The sequence below is a fragment of the Mesoplodon mirus genome (genome assembly GCF_964341445.2).
Source record: "Mesoplodon mirus genome assembly, chromosome: 18".
NCBI classification, from domain to species: Eukaryota; Metazoa; Chordata; class Mammalia; order Artiodactyla; family Ziphiidae; genus Mesoplodon; species Mesoplodon mirus.
This window is the reverse complement of record NC_138994.1, coordinates 48,644,056-48,666,366: the sequence shown is the minus strand read 5'-3', so window position 1 is coordinate 48,666,366 and position 22,311 is coordinate 48,644,056. Positions and strand designations below refer to the sequence as shown.

The 22,311-nt window shown below is 57.2% G+C and overlaps 2 protein-coding genes across 6 annotated transcripts in view; one reads left to right on the top strand and one right to left on the bottom strand.

The window, feature by feature from the left end:
* PITPNM3 (PITPNM family member 3) overlaps positions 1-12,054 on the top strand; it is a gene marked incomplete at its 3' end in the record, with an annotated part of 85,586 nt that extends 73,532 nt beyond the window's left edge. The window contains exons 14-20 of the mRNA XM_082604066.1: positions 1,241-1,357; positions 3,761-3,877; positions 4,184-4,332; positions 4,611-4,760; positions 8,040-8,223; positions 10,131-10,259; positions 11,752-12,054. Of these exons, the coding sequence (XP_082460192.1) occupies positions 1,241-1,357; positions 3,761-3,877; positions 4,184-4,332; positions 4,611-4,760; positions 8,040-8,223; positions 10,131-10,259; positions 11,752-12,054 (1,149 nt within the window). The remainder of the gene's footprint in view (positions 1-1,240; positions 1,358-3,760; positions 3,878-4,183; positions 4,333-4,610; positions 4,761-8,039; positions 8,224-10,130; positions 10,260-11,751) is intronic.
* Positions 12,055-16,113: 4,059 nt separating this feature from the next.
* Positions 16,114-21,325, bottom strand: PIMREG (PICALM interacting mitotic regulator). 5 transcript variants are annotated; one of them, XM_082603695.1, is made up of 6 exons: positions 21,003-21,320; positions 20,149-20,477; positions 18,458-18,753; positions 17,841-17,936; positions 17,171-17,220; positions 16,114-16,809 (listed from the first exon to the last, which is right to left on the bottom strand). In XM_082603695.1, the coding sequence occupies exons 1-5, from the start codon at positions 21,052-21,054 to the stop codon at positions 17,187-17,189; spliced, it is 807 nt and encodes a 268-aa protein (XP_082459821.1). In that variant the 5' UTR covers positions 21,055-21,320; the 3' UTR covers positions 16,114-16,809; positions 17,171-17,186. The 5 variants fall into 5 exon arrangements, with proteins under 5 accessions (XP_082459821.1, XP_082459820.1, XP_082459818.1 ...); XM_082603694.1 differs by having other exon boundaries at positions 16,114-16,770; positions 21,003-21,319; XM_082603692.1 differs by lacking the exons at positions 16,114-16,809; positions 17,171-17,220 and adding an exon at positions 16,820-17,081 and having other exon boundaries at positions 21,003-21,325.
* Between the last annotated feature and the right edge of the window lie 986 nt (positions 21,326-22,311).

Genomic DNA, 22,311 nt, shown 5'->3' with positions numbered 1-22,311 from the left:
TGAGGGCACCACTGTCCCCAAATTCCCATGTGTTCACCAACCTGGAAGATCTCCAAATCCCATCCTTTTGGGTTTTTGTGGAGGCTTCATTACATAGACATGATGGATTAAATCACTGGCTTTCGGTGATTGAACTCCAGCCTCCAGCCCCTCTCCCCTCTCTGGAGGTGGTGATGTGGGTCTGGGGCGGGACTGGAGGTGGTGATATGGGGCTGGGGCGGGACTGAACGTTCCAACCCTCTGATCACAAGGTTGGTTCTCCTGGCAACCAGCCCCATCCTTAGATGCGGTTCAAGTCACCTCATTAACATATCAAAAGACACCTTTGTCCCTCTCACTTAGGAAATTCCAAGGATTTGAGGAGCTTTGTGCCAGAAATTGGACAAAGACCAAATACATACTTCTTCTTATAAATCACAATATCACAGATACCGAGGGAGTTACTGTAGATGGAGAAGTTCAGGGAGGAGTCCTGGAGCTCCTCTGGGGAGAGAGGAAGAGCCACCGAAGGGAACGGAGGAGGACATCCCTTGAGGTCGGAGGAGGACCAGAGCAGATAGACGGGAGGGGGCCGCTGAGCTGGGCAGGGTGGAGGTCACAGGACCTTGGCAAGAATGGCTTCAGGGGAGACACAGGGTCAGAAGCCTGCCTGGAGTGAGGGAGGGGAGAAGGCAGGGGGGACGTGGAGACAGTGCAGGGCGAGTCTTCTGTGGACTTTTGCTGTCAGGGAGAACAGGAACATGTGATGGTGGTTGAGACGGGTCCTAGGGAGAGGCGCTATGACGGCATATTTAGATGCTAAGGAGAAGGATCCAGTAGTGAGGGACTAGCCAGCAACGTAGGGTTCAGAGGGGAGCTGGCTCCATTATGTTCTTGAGGGGGTGGGTGGGGCTGGGTGGGACCAGGGCTCCAGCTGGCCTTCAATAAGGGTCATCCACCGTAATGGGGGAAGGCAGAGAAGTGGTACGGACGCAGGTGGCTGCTAGGTTTGGGTGTTGAGAGCAGAGGCTGCTTCCAGGCCAGAGCATTTGAGAGACAGTGGTCTGGCCCCAGCCGTCAGGACCGGTGGGCAGAGTGGTAGGTGCTGGGGGCTCCCGGCCTCCTGAGGGTCCCAGGCTGGGAGGTGGGGAGGCCTGGGGGAGGGCCTGACTGGCTGCAAGCTGGAGGGCCCTGACACCGTGGGGAGGAGGGAGAGGGGTCCAGATGGCCTGACCCAGAGTCCTGCTGGGCCGCTAATCAGGTGATGCGCTATGAGAGCGTGAACGTCAAGGAGAGTGCTGGCTTGGACCCCGCAGCACTGAGCCCCGCCAACCCCCGTGAGAAGTGGCTTCGTAAGAGGACCCAGGTCAAGCTGCGGGTATGTGCTTGTTGGAGGTGCCTACGGGTTGAGGCTGTGGTCTCGGGGAGGTGGGGCTGCCCCCGGGGGCTGGGGCATCCACACGGCGGGGAAGGGCTTTGGTTCGCTCCTCAGATCACCGTGCTCGTACATGCTGGGATTCAGGCTTAGACGAGGCCCCCGGGGCGGCAGTGGATGGGGAGGGGGGAGTAGGTGAGATGGGGAGCTGGTTGCCCGTGGCCTGGCTCCGCAGGAGCACCACGGGTGGGGCTCCAGGGCGCTGGGGATGGTGAGGAGATGCCAATTGTGGAGCAATTGCTGTATGCCAGGGCTCTGTAGATGTACTCAGGGGTCCGAAAGAGTCCTACACACAACCACGGGGCTCACAGCCCAGTGTGGCATTTGCCATCATATAGAGGGAGGCACAGATTAGGAAGAAGATGAAGAGAAGGATTGTCGGGGCAGGCCGTGCGGTGCTTCCCTGAAGAAGAAGCATCTCTGCGAGGTATTGACATACGAATAGGAGTTCGGTAGGCATACATTCATTTACTCAGCAAACGATGGTCAATACCCACTGTGTCCCAGACCCTTTGCCAGGCAGTGGGGCACAGGGATTTACAAGCACAGCCACTGCTGTGGTGGGCACTTCCAGTCCTGTGGGAACATCAGACATGGACCCCAAGAACAGTCCTAAATGGTACAAGGTGATCAGTGATCCACAAATCAACTCTTTTTTTGGTAAACATATTTATTGAGCTATAATCACATTTTATACAATTCACCCACTTAAAGTGTGCAATTCAAGGTATCTTAGTATATTCACCGATGTGTGCAGCCATCATCATGGTTAATTTTAGATCATTTTCATCACCTCCAAAAGAAATCCCTTAACCTTTAGCTACCACCCCCCTCCCCCAGCCCCCTACTGCCACCCCTAACCTTAAACAACCACTAATCTACTTTCTGTCTCTATAGATTTGCCTATTCTGGACATTTCATAGAATGGAATCATACAATATGTGGTTCCTTGTGTCTGGCTTCTTTCACTGAGCACCTTTTTCAAGGTTCATCCACGTTGTGGTTTTTGTCAGTACTTAATTCCTTTTTATGGCATCTTTCCATGTGTTTATTTCCATGAATGAGCTCTTCCCTTATCAGTATTCTTGTAAGCAGGCCTGCATCTCCCACTTGACTGAGGGTTTCCAGGTCAGGGTCCATGACTGGTTCCTCTCTGCATCCCCAGAGCCCAGCTCTGGGACCAGTGCAGATGAGGTGCCTGCAAATGTTTGTTGAATTGAATTAAAATACCATGGGAATTGAGAGGAGGTAGAGACCATCTCTGGGGAGTCCACCAGTGCTTCTTGGAGAGGACGAAGTTGAGTCAGGTCTTAGTGGATGGGCTGGAAGAAGGAGGCAGGGGACCAGGGATGCCATAGAAAGTGGGGGGACCAGTGTGAGCAAAGGCCCAGAGGCCTCTGCAGAGCCTGACCTGAAAGAACCAGTGGGGCTTCAAAGGGCGGCAGCAGGAGATGGGACTGAAAAGATTGCCCAGCAAAGTTTTGATGCCAGGCTCAGGATTTGTACTTCATCCCAAGGGCCCCGGGGGGTTAAAAGATCTGTGCTTTATAAAGACGGTTGACCTGCCACGGGGAATGTTTTTGAATAAGGGGGCTCCTTTAAGATGCTACTAGCAGAGCCCAGGTAAGGGGTACCTGGGTGTGGGAAAAGACACAGATGTGGGTGGTTCTGTACAGATAGAGTGGTTGGGGTCTTGAAGCCAGGCTGGGAGTGGTGGGCAGCTGGGGCCAATGTAGGCCTCTGAGCTACGGAATGAATTGAAACCAGACGTGAAGAAGGATGGGGATGCTGGGATAGTTAGAGACAAGTGACGCAACGTGCAGCATTGCTCCAGAATGATCTGGAGCGGGGTGGGGGAATCCAGCCAGGGAAGAACAGAACCAAAATGGCCGTGACTGGTTTCCGGCCACACAAGACTTCCTACACTGTTTTCTCTACTCTTGACATTTAAATCGCCCACGAAGCAGAGACGGATGGTAAACGGCTACTGGATGTGAGTCGTGATGAGGAAGGAAGAAGTGAAGGTGACCCTCAGTTTCCAGCCTGGGGGTCTAGAAGGATGCCAGGCTCTGAGGACTGGCTGTTACCTCCGGGCCATGGGGAGAATCAAGAGCGGAGAATGCTGGTCTGCAGGAGCCCAGGGCTCCTTGGAGACAACGTGAGGGTCTAAGGGTCTGTTTCCCTCGTGGATTCCATGGGGACACATCTCGGAAACTCTAATGAGGTTAATAGGAAGGAAGGCAATATCCGGCAAGTGCGCATCCCTCCGGCTGACCCTGGGCTGACGTAAGGAAAAAACCAGGTCAAGTCCCCTTGCAGAAGCTGAGCTGGTTTCTGTCCTTCCAGAATGTCACCGCCAACCACCGGGCCAACGACGTGATTGCTGCCGAAGACGGCCCCCAGGTCCTGGTGGGGCGGTTCATGTACGGGCCCCTCGACATGGTGGCCCTGACCGGGGAGAAGGTACAGAGAGGCTGGGCCATCCCCTCCTGGGTACCACATGGCACGTGGGGTGAGGGCTGCGGAAGCCCTGGCTGCACGAGGTGGGAGACGCTCATGCAGGTCAGGGAGGGAGAGCGGGAGTGAGGGATGGACTGGGTGCCTCGGAGAAGCTGGTGCAGCTGCCGTGGAAAGAGGAAAGGTGGTTGGAGCCAGGAACTAGCATCGGACAGGACCCCAAGCCCTGCTGTCTTGGCAGAGAAGAGCTCCCAAGCCCAGCCCCAGCCCCCCAGCCTTCAGCGATTCCCCTGGTCCCCTCACTGCCTGCAGGTGGACATCCTGGTGATGGCAGAGCCTTCCTCCGGCCGCTGGGTGCACTTGGACACGGAGATCACCAACAGCAGCGGCCGAATCACGTACAGCGTGCCGCGGCCCCGGCGCCTGGGGGTCGGAGTCTACCCCGTGAAGATGGTCGTCAGGTAAGACCCAGGGAACATTCTCGTGCTTTCACCCAGTTCCTTGGCCCTGCCAGCCAGGCCTGTCCAGAAGATGGGGTCCTCGAGGTACTGTCTTTTGGACCTTGTCCTTGTCTGCAGGGAGAGAGGAAAATGGGATGCGGTCACAGCTGTAGCATCAGGAGATGCCATCCAGGTTCTCTCTCAACCTGGCCCCAACTGAGCTCTGACCCCGGCTGTGGGCTGACCTTGGCCTCAGACTGACACCTGACCTTGAGCTCACGGCTGGCCATATCTTTCAGGGGCGACCAGACCTGCGCGATGAGCTACCTCACGGTGCTGCCCCGGGGCATGGAGTGCGTGGTCTTCAGCATCGACGGCTCCTTTGCGGCCAGCGTGTCCATCATGGGAAGCGACCCCAAGGTCCGGCCGGGGGCAGTGGACGTTGTCCGGTGAGTGCTCCCTCCCTGCAGGGGATGTGTCCCCCGGGGCAGGGGCCAGCAGCCCTGGGGGTTATGGGCCCGGAGCCGGGAGTCCTGGCTTCATCTCCAGGAGTAATACTGAGGGCCCTTGAGAAACTCGGATGCCCTCCCTCCCTCCTTCTCTGTCTTCCTCCCTGTGTTTATTCTAACGCTGTCTGAGCATTCTGTGCAGTGAATCAGGCCTGGTCTCTTGCATTCAGATCCCAATCAGGATAAAATTGGTGTGTTCTGATTACCGGTTGCTGTGTAGCAAATGGCTCCATACTTAGCAACTGAAGATCATGCTTTATTATTCTGTCACGTCGTTGACTGGGTTCTGCTGCGAGTTTCTCACGTGGGGTCTCTCCAGCAGTGGCAGTCAGGTGGTGGTCCAGGCTGGGGGTCATCTAAGGGCTCCACAGGGCTGGAGGTTCAAGATGTCCGAGATGGATGATGAACTCACGTGTCTCGTTCCTCGGCTGGGGTGTCTCTCTCTCTCTCCATGTGGCTGTTCCATGTGGCCAGCCAGGGGGTCTCAGACTAGCCAGACTTTGTACCTGGTGGCTGACTTCCACCATGGTGACCAGCCTCCTCTGGTTCCTAGAGACCCAGCTGGAAGCTACAAGCATTCTTAGGACCCAGCCTTGGAATTCAGTGTCCTTTCCACTACGTTCTATTGGTTATAAGTGAGGCGCAGGATCGAACCAGATTCGAGGGGAAGGGACCACATAAAGGTGTGAATGCTGGGACACGTGGCTCACTGGGAGGCCATCTTTCAAGACTAGCTAACACACAGGGCTAATCGAGAGATTGCAGCTACTACAGCTGATTGGAGAAAGCAGAGCAGACTTCCTGGGGCAGGTGACATTTGAGGCAACTCCTGAAGGATGGAGATAGATATATATATATATATATATATTGCAGTCCATGCCATTGTACAAATATTAGCACATGCAGAAAGACAAAAAGAAGAAAATACAAAACTGTGGGGTTTTTTTTTTTTTTTTTTTGCGGTACGCGGGCCTCTCACTGTTGTGGCCTCTCCCGTTGCGGAGCACAGGCTCCGGACGCGCAGGCTCAGCGGCCATGGCTCACGGGCCCAGCCGCTCCGCGGCACGTGGGATCTTCCCGGACCGGGGCACGAACCCGTGTCCCCTGCATAGGCAGGCGGACTCTCAACCACTGCGCCACCAGGGAAGCCCACAAAACTGGTTTTGATAGGCCAAGAAAGTGACAGGGGCAGGGAAGAACAGACTATGTGTGGGGAAGAGGTGGGGCAAGTTTAGGGCCATTGGATGTTGGAGGCCAGGTTGGGACAGGGCAGGAGGTGTGGCAGGAAGCACAGATTCCTAGGGCTACTGTACTGCTGAGAGAGGTGCAAACGGGTTTTTGCCAATAGAAAAGCAAAAGAGGTACCACTTTAGTCTCTCCCTCTCTCCCTGCCTCTCTCCATCCCCTCTTTTCTGAGGCTGGCTCTGGGCCAGGCTCTAGGCTGGGCAGTGATGCAGAAAGAGATCCTAGTTAGAGAAGATTCACAGTCCAGTGGAGAAAACAAGTCATGGGCATGAGAAACCATACTCCAGGACTCCAAGTGATCAGAACACCAAGAGTGGGACCGATCCCGGGTCCTGGGAGCTCTTGGGGACTGGGTCAGGGGACTGCCCTGCATCACGCCAGCAGCAGTGGTCACTTTGGGGAGAGAAAACTAGTCTGGCTCGAGGACTCCTATGAGACTGCTCACCTCAAGATGCCCACTGGCCTTGTGGAAACGGGCCCTGGACCTGCTCAGTTCAGGGGTCGACCTCCTCCTTATAAGCCTGTGTCCTTTATTCCCAGTATATCTTCTCCAAGCCCCTCCCAAGTCAGTGTCCCCCTCCCACACCTGGGAAGGGGAGGCTGTGGTCCTTCCTCTCTGGGGGACAGTCCATCGGGTGCCCTCACCTCTTCACATGGGCTCCTGGGGCCGCTGCGGTGCTCTCCAAACCTTGCTAAGCATCAGAAGCTGCTTTTTGTAATCACAGATCACTGGGTACCCCCTCAGAATTAACCAGAACTCTGGAGGTGACACCTGAGCCTGTGCATTCTTACAAAACCTCCCCAAATCTCTCAGAGCATCTTCCAGTGTTTGGAAACCCCCAATCTACGGTGGCCAGTCAGTGGCTAGCGCCACAAAAGCCTGCAATCAGGCCTGGGCTCATCTGACATCTTGCAGACAGGATTCCATGTCAACGGAGAGCACTTGCCCACTGTGAGAGCACAGAGAAGAGAGAAGCAGATCCTGCTTGGAAAGCAGGGAAGGCTTCCTGGAGGAGGTGGCCTTGAAAGATGGGGGCATGGGAACATAAGGAGATGGAGCCACAAAGCCTCTCTAGGGCAGGGGTCTGCAGCAGAAGAGCACAGGGCTTGTCTGGGGCAGCAAAGCAGCTCCATGTGGCTGGGGAGCTGCCATGCTCAAGGGCAGAGTGTGGAGGACCACCAGTGCAGGGGGGCCTTGCGACCTCAGGGCACCGGGGAGCCAGGAATGGCTTTAGGCAAAGGAGTAGTGGGGTCAGATGTGCAATTTACAGAAATCACCATGGAAACAGTACCAAGGATAACAAGAAAGTCACTGCCAGGCTTGTTTGGGATGAATTTATTTCATCCTTCAGAAAACCCTAGGTGGTAATTGTTGTTATCCCCATTTTACAGATGGGGAAACTGAAATCCTGGGGGCGTTAAGTAACCTGCTTGAAGTTGCACAGCCCAGGTTGGATTGGAATTGGGGGCACTGGAGGGAAAGGGGCCTCCCAGGAGGGTTTTGTAGTGGCCCAGGAGAGCGATGGGTCCTGAGCTAAGGCTAAGAAGTGGAGTTAAAGTGAGAGGATGGAGTGAAGGTCCTGCCGGGTAGAATCAAAGGCTCCTTGATTGGAGGAGGAAGGAGGCGGGACGGAAGGAAAGGGAGGAATCAAAGGGGCTTCTCTCGCTCCAGAAACTTGAGTGATGATGGCGCATCACAGAGGAGGGGACCCAAGCAGAGGGGGCAGGAGTGGGGGGATCATTTGTGTTGTGGGCATGTGGTTGGTGCCTGTGGGCCATCCGGGGGAGATGGCCAGGACTCACAGGGTTCAACTGGGGGTGCGGACTTCAGGGTGCCCCCTTGTTTTCCCCTAGTGCTCCTGGGAACAGCCCCTCCGGCTTCTGGGGCAGGGGGAAGTGGGGAGTGGGGTGGGCTGCTGGGCAGGGTGTGGCCCGCACGGGGCAGGGCTGGACCCTGCAATGCCGTTTTGCCAGGCACTGGCAGGACCTGGGCTACATGATCCTCTACATCACGGGGCGGCCGGACATGCAGAAGCAGCGGGTGGTGTCGTGGCTGTCCCAGCACAACTTCCCACAGGGTATGATCTTCTTCTCGGACGGGCTGGTGCACGACCCGCTGCGGCAGAAGGCCATCTTCCTGCGCAACCTCATGCAGGAGGTGAGCGTCCCGGCTGGGCAGGGCTTCCTCCACCGCCCTCCCCCTCCCCCCTCCCCTCCTCCCTCAACCCGGGGTGGGGGGGCCTCCTCCTTTACCCCACATCCTCCGATTGTCCAAGTGGATGCCCAGTTTGCAAAGCACATTCACGTGCACCTCACTGGTCCTTTTACTGCCCAGTGAGGTGTGTCTTACTATCCCTCCAGGCAAGTAAGAAAGGTGAGGCTTAGGGATGTGCCCAGGCTCTCAGAGTCACCCTTTCATCCTTTATCTTCTGACCCGAAAGCCTAAACTCTTGTCTCTGCATCTGGTTATCCCTTCAACAGACACTTAAGTGCCTAGTGTGTTCCCTCCCCTGTCCTGGGTGTTGGGGGTGCACAGAGGCAAACAGAACTCGGGATGTCCTAGAGCTGTGATTTTCACTGTGTGCCCTGTGGCACAGGGTTCCCTGGGACCTCATTAGACATGCAGAGTCTCTGGCCCCCCTTGGAGACCTACTGAATCTGAAACTCTGGGAGGGGGGCCCAGCAATCTGTATTTTAACAAACCCGCCAGGGGATTCTGATGCTTACAAAATTTTGAGAACTGCTGATCTAGAGCTGGGGTTGATAAATCATGGCCCAGGGGCTGGCTGAATCTGGCCCATGGTTTTTATATGACGTTTGAGCTAAGAATGGTTTTAATTCTCTTACATGGTTGGGGGAAAAAAATCAAAAGAAGAATAAGGTTTCATGACATGTGAAAATTATATGAAAGTCAAATTTCCATGTCCATAAATAAAGTATTACTGGAACACAGCCATGCTCATTTGCTTACGGGTTGTTTATGGCTGCTTTTCAGCTACAATGGAATAGTTGAGTAGTTGCAACAGAGTGCAAAGCCTAAAATATTTAGTATCTGGTCTTTCACCAAAAGAGTCTGCCAATCCCTGATCTACAGGAAGAAAAACATGGAAATTGATAGTTTACTGGTGGGCGATTAGAAAAGACCCTTTAGGAAAACAGAGGAGAAAGGACCTAGCTTTGTCTGGAGAGGCCAGGGAAGGCTTCTAGGAGGTGGTAACTTTTGAGCTGAGTCTTGAAGCATGAGTATGAGTTTGTCCGGTGGCCAAAGAAACAGCATGTGCAAAGGCACTGAGGTAGGAAAGAGCCTGGGATATTCTCAGAGCTGCAGGTATTCAGGATGGGGGTATGTGCTGGATCAGATTCAGGTCAAGTAGGGGCTGAGGTCCCCAAAGTGATCAGGGGCCTGGGCTGGGCAGGCTGTGAAAACCTTAGAAACTGGGCAAGACCATGGACTCTCTGCTGAGGGTAATGGTGAGCCATGGAAAAGCTTAAGGCAGGGGAGTGGCAGTGTCTAATTTGGGTGGTAGAAAGATCGTTTTGGCAGCTGTATGGAGAACAGATTGGCGGGAGAAACGAGGGGCAGGAAGGCCAGCTGGGAGGCTGTTGCCCAAGCAAGAGACAGAAGACCAGAATCCAGGTGGTAGTCATGGAGTGGAGAGAAAGGCACGGACAGGCAGGAGAACCAGAGGGCAGAATTGTCAGGACAGAACTGGCCTCCAGCCCTGGCCCTGGATTGTGTCAACTTGGCCCTCAATTTCCTGTCCACAGAGGAGCACTTTGCCCCACTGTTCATAACCTACGGATCGTGCTCCTCATGTGGGGTCAGCAAATCGTGGGGCTGTGATTCACAGGTGGAGCCCGTATCAGGCTTTCGGTGCAGGGGGTGGGGCGGGAGGGGAGACCACTGCAGGGGGTGGTTCCTGATGCAGGGTGGACCCATGACTTGGAGTCTATAAGTGTGCAGATAAAGGGTCCCCCAGCAGTGCTCCCTGGGGGGACATCTGGGAATCCTTTGTGGGGATGCGCTGGGCCCCCTCTCCCTCCATCAGCTGCCCTGTGTTTCAGTGCTTCATCAAAATCAGTGCGGCCTATGGCTCCACGAAGGACATCTCCGTCTACAGCGTGCTAGGCCTGCCACCCTCCCAGATCTTCATTGTGGGCCGGCCCACCAAGAAGTATCAAACCCAGTGCCAGGTGGGAAGTGGTGGGGCTGGGGGTTGGGGGGTGAGGGGGTGGAACCAACAAAAGGGGAGTGGGGGGAGGAGGTTTATTCCAGTGTTTGCTCATTCAGTCATTTGTTTGTTCCTTCCTTCCTTCCTTCCTTCAACAAACACGACTGGGTACCTGCTTTGGGCCAGGCCCTGCGCTGGGTGCAGGGGAGATCCACGGTGGAATAGGATGTCATGTCATCCAGTCTAGTGGGGGAGATGGAAAAATTAGCAGACAATAACAGTGCAGTGTGGCAGGAGCCATAATGAATGACAGGGAGCACAGAGGACTGTGGGGTCCCAGAGAGGAGCAGCTAAGCCGGACTCGGGGACAAGGTTGGTTTCTGGGAGTTTGAAGGAATTGTCCAGGAAGGGCCTGAGGTTGGAGGAGCCTTTGTGACAGAGGCAGCAGCGAAAGCCACAGTCAGGAGACGGCAGAGCACGTGTATATTATGGGAACTGCAAGTGACTCAGCTTGGCTGAGCGTGATGTGGGAGGGAAAGGGAGAGAGGGCTGGAGCAGCGGGTCCTGGATGGCCTGTGTGTCTCGCCAAGCTGGGACTCTACGGCTCTGGAGTGAGTTTGTGATTCAGAGAGATCATCAGGCTGCAGGTGGAAGGCGAGTCAGAGGGAGGGGAGAGGGGAGGGAAGCAGTGGCAGGGCCGTGGCAGGGCAGAGAAGGCCAAGGGTCTGAGAGGCACTTCTAAGGCAGGATGGGTTGGATTTGGTAACGAGGGGATCAGACGCCTGGGTCGAGAGAAAGGGAAAGTCAAAGATGACGCCCGGTTTCTGACCTGGGTGACCAGGTAGGTGGTACCATTACTGGGATTGAAAAGCAGGCGACTGAATGGAAGGCGATGATCTCTTTGGGCCACGTTGAGTGGGAGGTGCCTGAAAGTGACCAGCGCAGGTGGGGGGGCAGAGATGGTGGGACCTCAGAGTGGGGACCGTTAGAGCAGGGCTTCTCAACTCTAAGGTGCACACAGATCACCTGGAGACCTCGTTTAAATGCAGGTTCAGATTCCTAGGCCTGGGCTGGGGCCTGACATTCTGCCCGTCGAGGGTCCAGGTCGTGCTGATGCTGTTGATCCACGGCCCACACTTTGAGTTAGCAAAGGCTCTGAGGACCTAAGGAGAGGGAATGGCAAGAAGCGCAGCTGCGGGGCCGGAAAATAACGAGGTTCTGTGCGGTGGAAGCTGGAGGAGGGGAGAGGGAGACTTACCTTTCGGGGGATTTTAGTGAAGGTGACAAGGATGGGAGCTTCACCCCATCAGGGATCCAGGGAACTCTGGCGTGACCCGTGGGTACAGACAGAAGCGCTCAGTTGCCCAAAGCCGGGCGGGGAGCCTTGACCGGTCATGGGCTCCCCAGGTCCCGGAGCAGCTGGGTGTTCCGGGGAGAGGGCGACGTTGGGGTGTGGGGAAGGGCAGGACCATGGCCCGCCTGCCCCTCTGGCCTGATGCCTGTCCCCTCCGCAGTTCCTGAGCGAGGGCTACGCCGCGCACTTGGCCGCGCTGGAGGCCGGCCACCGCTCGCGCCCCAAGAAGAACAGCTCGCGTATGATCCTGCGCAAGGGCAGCTTCGGCCTCCATGCGCAGCCCGAGTTCCTGCGGAAGCGCAACCACCTGCGCCGGACCATGTCGGTGCAGCAGCCCGACCCGCCCGCCAACCCCAAGCCCGAACGGGCCCAGAGCCAGCCCGAGTCCGACAAGGAACACGAGCGGCCCCTGCCCGCGCTCAGCTGGGCGCGCGGGCCCCCCAAGTTTGAGTCGGTGCCCTGAGGGCCAGGCTGTGCGCAGAGCAGGGGTGCCCCAGCGGGCTGCCTTCTCCCCGGCAGACACAGGCCTTTTCCTGCTTTTTCCCTCCCGTGTCTGTCCAGCAGTGTCCGACCAGCGAGGGGGGCAGGACCCTGCCTGGCCTTGGGGGGCTCCCTGGGCTGCGAAGGGGTGAGATCCAGGGGTCTCAGTGCAGTCGCTGCTGCTCCGTCACGCCTGCAGCGCAAGCCCCAGCTAGGGTGGATGTTTGTATAATCCCGGGGGCAGGCCTGCCCGGAGCCGGAGCGTTTGACAAAGTCGACCATCTTTCTGAGTTCCTGAGGCTTCCACAGCGATGCTACGCAGGCCCTCACGGGGGGAGCCCCCAGACCAGGGACCAACAGCCGCTGGCAGGTACAGCTTCTTGGCTGCCTGCTGGAGGGTCGAGTGGCATTTGTGTCCGCCCTCCGTGTGACGTCCCGGGTCACCATCTTGGGCCTGGCTCTCCTGTGGCAAAGTAGCCACGTTCTGGGAGTGAGAGGATGTCCCCTGGGCTCATCCTATGTTTGAGTCATTTGCCCACGGCCCTTGGGGGGCGGGGTCTGGTGCTGACGGTCTGTCCTCCTGCAGCTGTCCATTGTCCCCTCTTTCTTGTCCTCAGTATCCTCACCTTTCTCCCGTGGCCCTTGAGGACAGTTATGCCTCTTCCCGGAGTCCTGCCTGGTGCCCTCCCCTGTGAGGCTGTGGCCCTGGGTTCTGGCCTAGCTGGGCTGGCTGTGAGCCCTCGAGCCTGTTGCTTGCCCTCTCTGGGCCCTGCCTGCCTTCTGTAATTGGAGGGGTCTCCGCAGCTGAGATGGGTGGGAGTTTCTGACTCCTAGGCTGTCCTGCACGTCTGCCTTCCGAGGCTTTTCAGGCCTGAGAGCCTCTCAGAGTGCCCGGTGATCTGGACCTTCCTTGCAGACTAAGAGAGGGGCTGGGGCGGTGGGGGGGAGGGCAAGAGGGAGCCGCCGTTGCCCCATCACTTGAAAGGAAGCCCCTCTGTGGGGTTGCTCGGAAGGGGTCCCTGCTCCATAGAGAGGTTTGGTTTGCACTGATGTCCAAACCTGGTGTCCCAGGGACAGAGACATTCCCCAAAGGGCACTGGTCGGGCTCCCCCTCCCCAGCTCTGCTCAGAGTGATTTCTCCCTTTGGCTCCTGGAAGGCGTAACAGCTGAGGTCCCAGAGCTCCGGGGGTTCATGTAATTTTGGCTCAAACTGTTGTGTTCTCTTCCCTTCCCCCTGCCACTCAGCTTGGTTTGGTGCCCGTAACCTCCTCTTGGGTCATGCCCTGAGGTTGGCAAGGCTTGGCTCTCCTGGGGCCCCTCAAATTCTGCCCAGGCCTTCCTCCTGCTGAGCCCCTGGCCCAGGCGTTGGTCTCCTGCACTCCCCCCCCCCCGCTCCCTGGCCCAGACCCACACCTGCTGTGTTGGGCTACCCGGGCTGCCTCTGAGCCCTCCGGGCTGTCACTGAGGCTGATCCAGCTCTTGCAGCCGAGGCTCTGGGTCACGGGCCGGGCTGCCCAGGCCCAGACATCTGTATACCCAGCAGGCACCTGTGTCAGCTCAGTGTCGCTTCTGCTGTCTACCTCTTGCAGGTCCCATGTGGCCAGTGTCCTCCCCAGGGGCGGGTGCTGGTGGGGGCAGCTGGCACCGCTGTTGTGAATCAGCCGGTAAACTCGACGCGCCGCTGGGGCTGGACGGCTCCGGGCTCCCAGCCCCCACCCCCGCTCTCCACTGGAACTGGTTCTTCTCCAGCCTGCCAGCTCCCGTTCCACTTCCAGCGCCGCCTCTGCGCCCAGGCCCAGAGCTGCTGGCAAGTCTGCTGGGGAGGGGTGATCACCCCCGGCTTCCTCTCTGGTCCTGCCTCCTGGCGGTTCGCAGCGGGCCCATCCCTCCTTTAACATTTCATCCTTCTTGGCTCTCCGTGGAGCAGCAGCTCATATGGCACAGCCACGTCAACTCCAGTCTTTCCCCTCCTTTCCAAAGCAGACGTTGCATTACACTCGGGCAGAGTTGGTCTGCTTCTCTGAAATTCCATCTCCTTTTTGCAGAAGCCACTGATGTGTGGCTCTCAAGTGATGAAATAATTAGCGTGAGATACTTCTCCCCCAGTTAGAGTCCCTCTGTCCTTTTTTCTGAGAACCCCAGGCTGGGAGCAAGAGATAGCAGGGACCCTGAGGAATTTGAAGTCCATGGGAGCAGGGTTCTGTGCTTGTGGGGATCGGAGCCGGGATGTGGGCCCCAGCAGGAGGGCCCGCACCCCTTCCCTCTGGAGCTCCGGTTTGGGGCTCTGACGACTTGCACCTCAGATGCTGAAGGTGTACAGTGAGATGTGGTGAACACAGCATTCTGGGAGCTTCGGTTGGTGTGTGTGAATGTGTGTATTTGGAGCTCTGTATAGTGATCAGACTCGACTTGTTTCACTACTGCTTTCACAGCAACTCTGTAACCAACGTGCACTTTCTCTGCTAGTGGTTTGTTTGATTTCCTCCTTCCAGTTAAGTTGGAGAAAAACAAAGAACCAACTTGTGTCGTTCTCCGGAGGGGGTGCCACTGCCTTTCCTGGAGTACTTCTGTGACCCCCAGTCTGGCTGTTTTCTAGAGAATCCTTTCAGCTCCCTGTGCCTGCTCCCCAGGAGCTGGAAAACACATCTTCCCGCCTGACCAAAGCTCCTTGTTCCTTGCGTGGCATGTTTGTTCTTCCTAGTTTGGGGTGGGGAGCGGCTGTCCCGGTAGAGGGCCTGCCTGCGGCCTCCCCTGCCTTCGCCCTGTTGGGGGTTCAGGGTGCATCTGTAGCCAGGGCCTGCTCTTCCGGCCTCATGGCATTTTTCTAAAGATCTCAACTCCTCTCTTAGGCTCTGCAACAGATACATTAAAAAAAAAAAAAAGTTAGACTCTTTCATGCATTTGGATAAAGGGCCCTCCAGTCTGGGTGCTGGGCCACAGAAAACCAACATATTTGAACCCCAGGATTCCAGACATGGGTGGGGTGTGCTCCCTGAAAGAGGGGAGGCTGGAACTCATGGGTTTTAAACTGTACTTTGATGGCTTTGGAGCGCAGACCCGCACCCCGGAAGTGCCCTGCCAGCAAAACGTGGCGCCGATTGTTAAATGAAAGGCGGCCCCCGAGGCAGGTGGAAATGGGTCCCGAGGTGGCGCCGGTTTTGGGGGGGCCACTCGCCCACCCAGCCCAGGTGCAGCCCTGCCCGGGAGGGGCGCCCTGCCTGCGGAGCCTCAGCTTGACCCCGCCTTAAATAACCAACTTTCCTGCCGAATCCTCGGGGGTTTGGGTGCCCAGTGCTCTGGAAACCTATTCTCTTTGGCTCAGCCAAAAGAAACCTCCCCTCCCCTGCCCCCTCCCCGCCCCAGTAGGGTTAAGTCCAAGCAGCGAGGCCTGGCCTGGGTCCTTGTCTCCTTGCTGAGAAATCAACAAGGTGGATGGGAAAAAAAAAATCAGGAATTTGACCGCCACCCTCACGGGCACAAGGAGAGGCAGGTGACACCAAGGTGGGGTGGGACGGTAGGGTGGCTTGCTCGTAGGGATTCCCACCCTCGGACCCCGCTGTCCTTTTCTATTTGTCTACTTGGTGGTGGCAGCCGGTCTGATCTTGTCCGTCTGACTGTTCCTAAGTATGTAACTCTCAGTATTATTTGTGGTGGACGGTTCTGTGGTGAAAAAGGTTTATTCTATTTCTCATGGCTGCCTTGTACAAAATCCGTTAGAAAAGAAAATGTAAAATATCAGATTTCTAACAAGACAGAAACAGCATTACGGAGTTAAAAGATTTTTACAGCTGGTCTTGATTTTGATGTGAGTTGGTTTTTAACTCTCAAATGTTGTCACTTAAATAAAAACCTTATTTGCCTTTAAAATGTGCTTTGCTCTGAACTAAGCCGAGAGACCTTTCCCGTTGCTCATGTTCCGCCTGAACTGGGGGCAGGCCGGCTTTGATTCGGGGTGGATGATGGCAACAAAGCCGGGCCCTAGACCACAGACCTATTGCTCAGAGTGGCGCAGGGGGTAGGGTGACAACAGAGAGACGTCAGATACAGAAAGAGAGTCTTTATTATGAAAAAGCAGTGTTGTCTAGGAAAGTCGTACACTGGTTTCTTTCGAATAAAATGACAAAGCAGATTTCTTAAATAATTTACAAAGGGCAGAAATTGCTATTGAACAGGGCTACCTCTCCCTGTACGCCCACGGTGCCCTGTGCTGAGAGTGTAAATAGGTACCTGTGGACTCAGGTCTTGGGGCCTGGAACTCTCTCCCACCCCTTCTTCCGGGGCTCTGCTGTGGGCAGCAGGGCTTAGAATCTGGGTTCCCAAGAGCCCCTGCGCTGGTGACACAGGAGATGACTCTTTGCAGACCTTACTCCTGGGTACACAGCTCAGAGCTCTCAAATATGACCTTGTGCTTGCACTTCACGTTACAAGTGAAGCAACTGTAAAGCTCACGTGTGGGATGAGTTTCTAAGCCCCAAAGGGGAGTAGAATGAGCAGTTCCCCCCGCCTCTCCGAGGCCTCCCCGAGTCACTCGCAGACTGCGGCAAGTGGTCACTGGCAGGTGGAGAAGTGGCTGGAGCAGGAGGGCAGAGACCCCCGAGCAGCCTCCACCTGGGCCCTTGTTAGTCCGGTCCCTGTTTGCAGCGGCCCAGGGGCACTGCCAGCTCCTGGGTCCTCCAGGAACTCCCGGGAAGCGTGGACCCTGGGGGTGAGGGCATGGTGGTCAGCTATGGCTTGCTTCCTGCAAGACAGAGCTCCCTTCATGCCCCTCACAGTGCTGAAGCCAGGGGAGGCGGGGACACCATAGACTGCCCCCCGAATGAGGCGCTAGAAGGTGGCTGCGGCTGCCTGGGGCCCCGGTATGCTTTGCTCCATCAGTGATGGGCCCAGTGAGGTCAGCAGCTCCGGCTCCGAGCAGCTCAGAAGACTTGCACCTTCCTGCTCTGTGGGGCCCATCGGCTGTGTGGCTTTTTCCAGAAAAGACTCAGTTCTTTAACATGCCTCCAAGTATGTCTACGGGCTCGTGCAAGAGGAGGAGGAGGGGGAGGAGGAGGGGGGGAGGGGGAGGACACAGAGAAAGATGCTTAGGAGGAGGGCATTACCTGAAGGATGCTGTCCTCAGTCATGAATGAGAGAAACAGTCATGTCGCCACTAGAGGTGGGAAAGCAGGAGGGACAGATGCCACTGGGTGCCGCAGGCTTTGAGGGACCCTCCCCGCCTGAGCTAGACAAGAGCAGACCTGGCAGCGTGGCGGGGACATGGCCCACTCAGCATGTAGTCAGAGCCGGCAGGGCCCCGCCTCAGAGGCCGTCACAGCCACGTACAAACGGCCCCCCAGTTAGGGCAGCTCCAGGCCCAGGCCCTGCCCCTGGGACGCTGTCCTAAGCAGACAGACCAGGCATTTCACAGCAGCCAGGATGCTTTCCCCAGTTCTGTGGGCGGGCAGGGCTGAGAGGAGCCATGGGGAGTGGCAGAGGAAGGGTGGGTCTTTCAGGAACCAGGGACCCAGCCACATGTGATGGACAAATGTGGGGGACCAAGGCCCAGGGGGCCACATACATGCAGGGTATGTCCTTAACCACCACCCCAATCTAGGTCTTTCATCAAGGAGGAGACCGAGGCATGTTGCAGAGGAGACAGAGGCTCAGAGAGGGAGAGGGGCAACCAGGGTCACACAGCAGGGCAGAGCCAGAGCCCGCCTGAAAAAAAGTGGCTGCTTCAAGGCGGACCCTCCCGGCCATGTCCCTTTGAAGCATGGTATACCAGCTCACCTCTCCTCGGCTATGATGGCCTCATCCAGCTCTTGGGACAGCTTCTGGAGATGCTGGATTCCTGCCCCCACGGGCTCTAGGTCACTGTCAGACTCGCTGAACGGAAGGAAAAGCCACACATATCAGTCATTAGTTGGAAACCTGTGACAGGAGCCCTTCCCATCCAGCACCGGGCCTGGTGAATAGGCCCAGATGACCCACACGGGCTGGGAACGTGTCACCGCAGACCCCCATTCCAGGAAGTGACATCAGAGCAGCTTGGAGCAGATGGCAGAGAAAAGCTGGATCAAGGCCCACAAGGTCAAGGGCAGGTGATCTTGTAGACAGGTGAGCCTCAGCCCCCCAGATAGCTTCAAAAGTTGCTTTTGGGCTCCCCACCCCAGGAGGCTTAGGTGACTGTGATACTCCCAGAGTTAAGCTTGCCTCTTCCTTTGGCAGACGGGGAAACTAAGGCCCTGAAGGACCTCCCCAGATCCCCCACTAGCAGGGCGCAGAGCTGGGCCGGAGCGCGGATGTGACTCCGCTCAGGGTGTCCCTGGCTCCAGGGAGCCGCAGGAGGGGCTCAGCAGCCCCCAGGGCCCAGTTAGTGTTTGCGGGGCAGGCGCTACTGCACGTACCTGGGGGAGCAGAGGGCCTCTGCCGAGGAGTAGGGGCTCCGGAGGGCAGCCTCTCTCCTGGACCGCCGCCGAGGGTGGGCACGTGGGCCCATCCGGGTGGAGAGGCGGCGATGCTCCCTCTCCCGGGGGTCCAGGGTTGAGCCGGCAGGGGCAGCCACTGATAGCCGGGTGCTCCTGTGGCTCAGGCTGCGATCCAGGGGGCCACTGCCCTTCTGTGCCCCTCTCTTCCTCCTCCTGGCTTTCACCTGGGTTTCCACCAGCCACTTGGTGCCACTTTGGCAGGACTCCTGGATTCTCTGTGACAGGTACATGGAAAGGTCAGCATGGACAAGCCAAGAGTGAGCTACCCCAGAGTCCCCAGGCCATACCCCCAACACTTCGGCCCACCAGCTGGTCCTACAAATTCAGGCAGCTTTTAGTCTCAAGGTGAGGGTTGCAGATGAGTCCATGTGGAATGGGTCCACGGCAAGGACCCAGCTCAGGGCCCCCAGGGATAAGTGCGTGGCCAGCAGCAGAACCATGCTGGCTCATGGAGTCTGCGTTTGGTCTAAGTCCAAACCCTCTTTTGGGACAGACTGACCCAGACTCAAAGGCGAGGCCCAGAGGAGAGCAGGCCTGCCCACAGGATACCGTGAAAAAATTTCTCTCCTGGCTTCTGGTCTCCCTGACTCTAATCTACCGTCCACATTGTTGCACAGAGATCCTTCTCAGGGACTGACATTTGGCTCAGAAACTTCTCAAAGGGTCCAGAAATGCTTCCCTCTCCCAAACCTTCAGATTCCCACTCAGACAGCAAGGAGATGCCCTGCCCACCCCCAGTTCTCTCCTTGGAGGCCTGTCCACTCTCATAGCTCCTGTCCTTCCTAGGTGACACCTCCCCACACCTCCAGCTCTAGGTTTGGAGACACAGCCACTTGGGAGGCCCAGGGACCCATCACCCCCAGCACACATGGCCTCTTCCTGCCCACACCTCTCATCTGATACCAAATCCTCTCAAAGCTACCTTCTGAGCAGTTCTTGAAGTTGCTCACTCCTCTGCAAGGCCAGACCCCCAGGCCCCCTCAGGCGAATCTTCTTCTAACCCCCTTTTCATCAAGTAGCTAGAGAACAAGTTCTAATATTGCTAATCGGACCCAATTCCCACCATGTTGCAAATTCTTCCCACTGGTTCCCAGGGCTCCCAGTCGCTCTTGGGAGCATCTACACGTGTTCGGCACACCCAGCCCCTCTCATGTCCCACTCTGCTCTCTGTCCTCCGGCCACACATAGGCTAAGTTCCTGCCAGTTCTCTTCAGCATCTTGCCCTCCCTCAGCCCTGGGTCTGGACTATTTCACCTGCCTTGTACACTCATACTTCCCCCTTTCCTGGGCGAATTCCACAGGATCACCTCCTCTGGGAAGCCTTCACTGACTAAGCTTCTTTTTGGTGTTCTCCCACCCTTAGCCCCTTGAATGCAATTTCCTATCACAATACAGCTCTATCATCTTGTCTCTGTTCCCTCACAACACTGCTTTCATTCACTCATTCAGCTATCTGTTGAGCACCTGCTACGTGCCAGGAACTATTTGTTGTGCTGGGGACACAGCAATGAACAAATCAAAAGCCCTGTCTTCATAGAGTCTATATTCTTGGGGGCAGCTATCATCCAGCATCAAGAAAGCCCTCCATACCTGGACACGTTCGACATTACCTGGGACACGGCACCCAAGGCGTTCTTAGCTGAGCGAGCTGCAGCCTGGAGGCCCTGCTGTCCTGGCTGTGGGGTTTCCAGGCGTTTCCAGGAGGGGCCCGCCCTGAGGTTGAGGCTGACTGCTCTCAGGGGCAGCCTCCTTTGGAACTGTCTGCACAGGGAGTCCAGGGCCCCGCTGGAGGTGTCTGGGTGGCCAACTGCAGGCTGTAGGGCCTCGCTCTCCTCCAGCTGCCCCTGGTTCTGTAGGGACCTCCGACGCATGGAGGCCCCCACGGCCGGCCACCGAGAAGCCATCCGCCTGGCCGAGAGTCTGTTCTGCCCAGCAGACCCTGGAGAGGAGATCAAAGGGAGGTCAGCAAGGCATCCCCCCACTGTCCCATTCCCAGGCTTCAAAGACACCCTGAGTACCGGGGGAAGAGATGGGATGGGGGCCCATGGGGTGGGGCACTTGGCAACTGTGGGTGCAGGCAGGAGGATGCTTCCTGGAAGAGGGGTCAGCGAGGCCCAGAAGAGGGTAGAGGCTGAACAAGGCCGGTCAGCAATGTGTCCCGTGCTGCAAGTGTCTGAAACAAGCTGTCTTTTCATCCCAGCCTCCTTTCCGTTATCTGCCTCAGGCGGAGAGGGAGGCAGGACTTGCCGGCCGTCACCGAGCCTCAGCACTTGGTCCAGGGCAGGACCAGCGGTTCTTTCACGGGTTCGCCCTGACCCAGTGCGCTCTGACGGGCTGACCAGACACCCCAATGTCCATCCGGCTATATACCCAGAAGCCCCACATACCGTGTCTGTCCTAACGGGAGGTCCCCCCTCCCGTCCCTTCTTAACAGAGGCCCTACCACGCCCCTGCCCGCACTCACCCAACAGCGCCCAACGCAGACCAGAAGCCGAGCACAGCTGCTTCTCACCCATCCAGAAAATTTGAAACACCGGGCGGATCCGCCCCCTGGCCCTGTCCTCACAGCTGATTGGCTCCGTCCCCGCCTCGCTGCCACGTCGGGGATCCGATTGGACCCTGCGCCCCCGGCTGTGAATCTTGCTCTCGGATTGGCCCGCCCGTCCCCATTCATGCCTCTGGATGTCTGGCGGGCTGGGAGCAGCGCGTTGAGGTCTCTTTGTATTCTCCGGTCCCGCCCGCTCAGCCTGCGGAATCCTTCCCCCGCGCCGGCTCAGCCCCGGCGCCACCTCCTGACGCTCGGTCCCCGGTCGCTGGGCTCCCTCCTTAACTACAAAGGGCTCTGGCTGGTCTGACCGGGCGGGGCGGAGGCGGGGTCCCGAGCTCCTAGCGGCCCCTCCCATCCTGCTTGGAGGTCTCAGTGGTTTTGTCAGAAAGAGCCTGGGCTGGGGGAGCTCGGAGCCTTGGGTTCCTGTGGAAGTTTTGTTTCAAACTTCCCTCGTGACTCTGTGCCTTCCTGAGACTGACCCTCTGTCCCCCAAACTTGCCACCCGCGCTGACCCCCAGGAAAGTCCATCCTGGAAGAGGGGACAGATTGGGTGCACCTCCCCTCCTCCTCCAAGTACGCTCCCCGCCCCCTCCCTCCCCCGCCCCGTCCCCTCTATGCAGCTGAGTGCCTCCCTCCCTCCCTCCCTTTAGCATCCAAACTAAAAAGTCCACCATTTAGAAAGCCCCGTCCCCCCTCCACCTCAAGGCAGCACTGGCCATGCTCCCCCTTCCGTTTCCTTGCTGCCGTCCTCACCTAAAACCCCCCACCCCCCCACCCCGAGTTTCGACTGATGGGCACCTTGAAGCTCAGTCCTTAACCCCATTCTTCACCTCTGGGTGATCTCACCCACACCCTTGTGAAGGGACCCTCCCCATGGGAGGAGGACGATTAAAATACGAGGCACTTACTATACACCAGGTACTGGTGTTCCAAGCACTTTACAGGAGGATCTCATGAGCCCCTCATTGCAGCCAAGGACTAGATGAGGAAACGGAGGTGTGGGGAGGTCAGGTGGGGCCCCAATTTCCCCTGGTTAGTATGCAGCAAGGATTCAAACTCAGTCTGGGGCCAGGGTCCACGAGCCTCACCAGCGCACCACACTGCATCTCCTCAGCCTGCACCTCTCCCCGGCAGGTGTATCCAACCCTGGTCTCTCCCAGCCCCCCTTCTCCTCCTTCCCCACGTCCCCTCATGTGTCTTTCCAAATACCTAACTTGTGTCTTGA

Coding starts and splice junctions, on each gene's coding strand:
- PIMREG (XM_082603692.1), bottom strand. CDS start 21,054: ATGGGTGAGAAGCAGCTGTGCTCGGCTTCTGGTCTGCGTTGGGCGCTG. Junction 20,478..21,002: donor TCTGCGTTGGGCGCTGTTGG/GTGAGTGCGGGC, acceptor TCTCCTCTCCAG/GGTCTGCTGGGCAGAACAGA. Junction 18,754..20,148: donor CCTTGGGTGCCGTGTCCCAG/GTAATGTCGAAC, acceptor TACCTGTCACAG/AGAATCCAGGAGTCCTGCCA.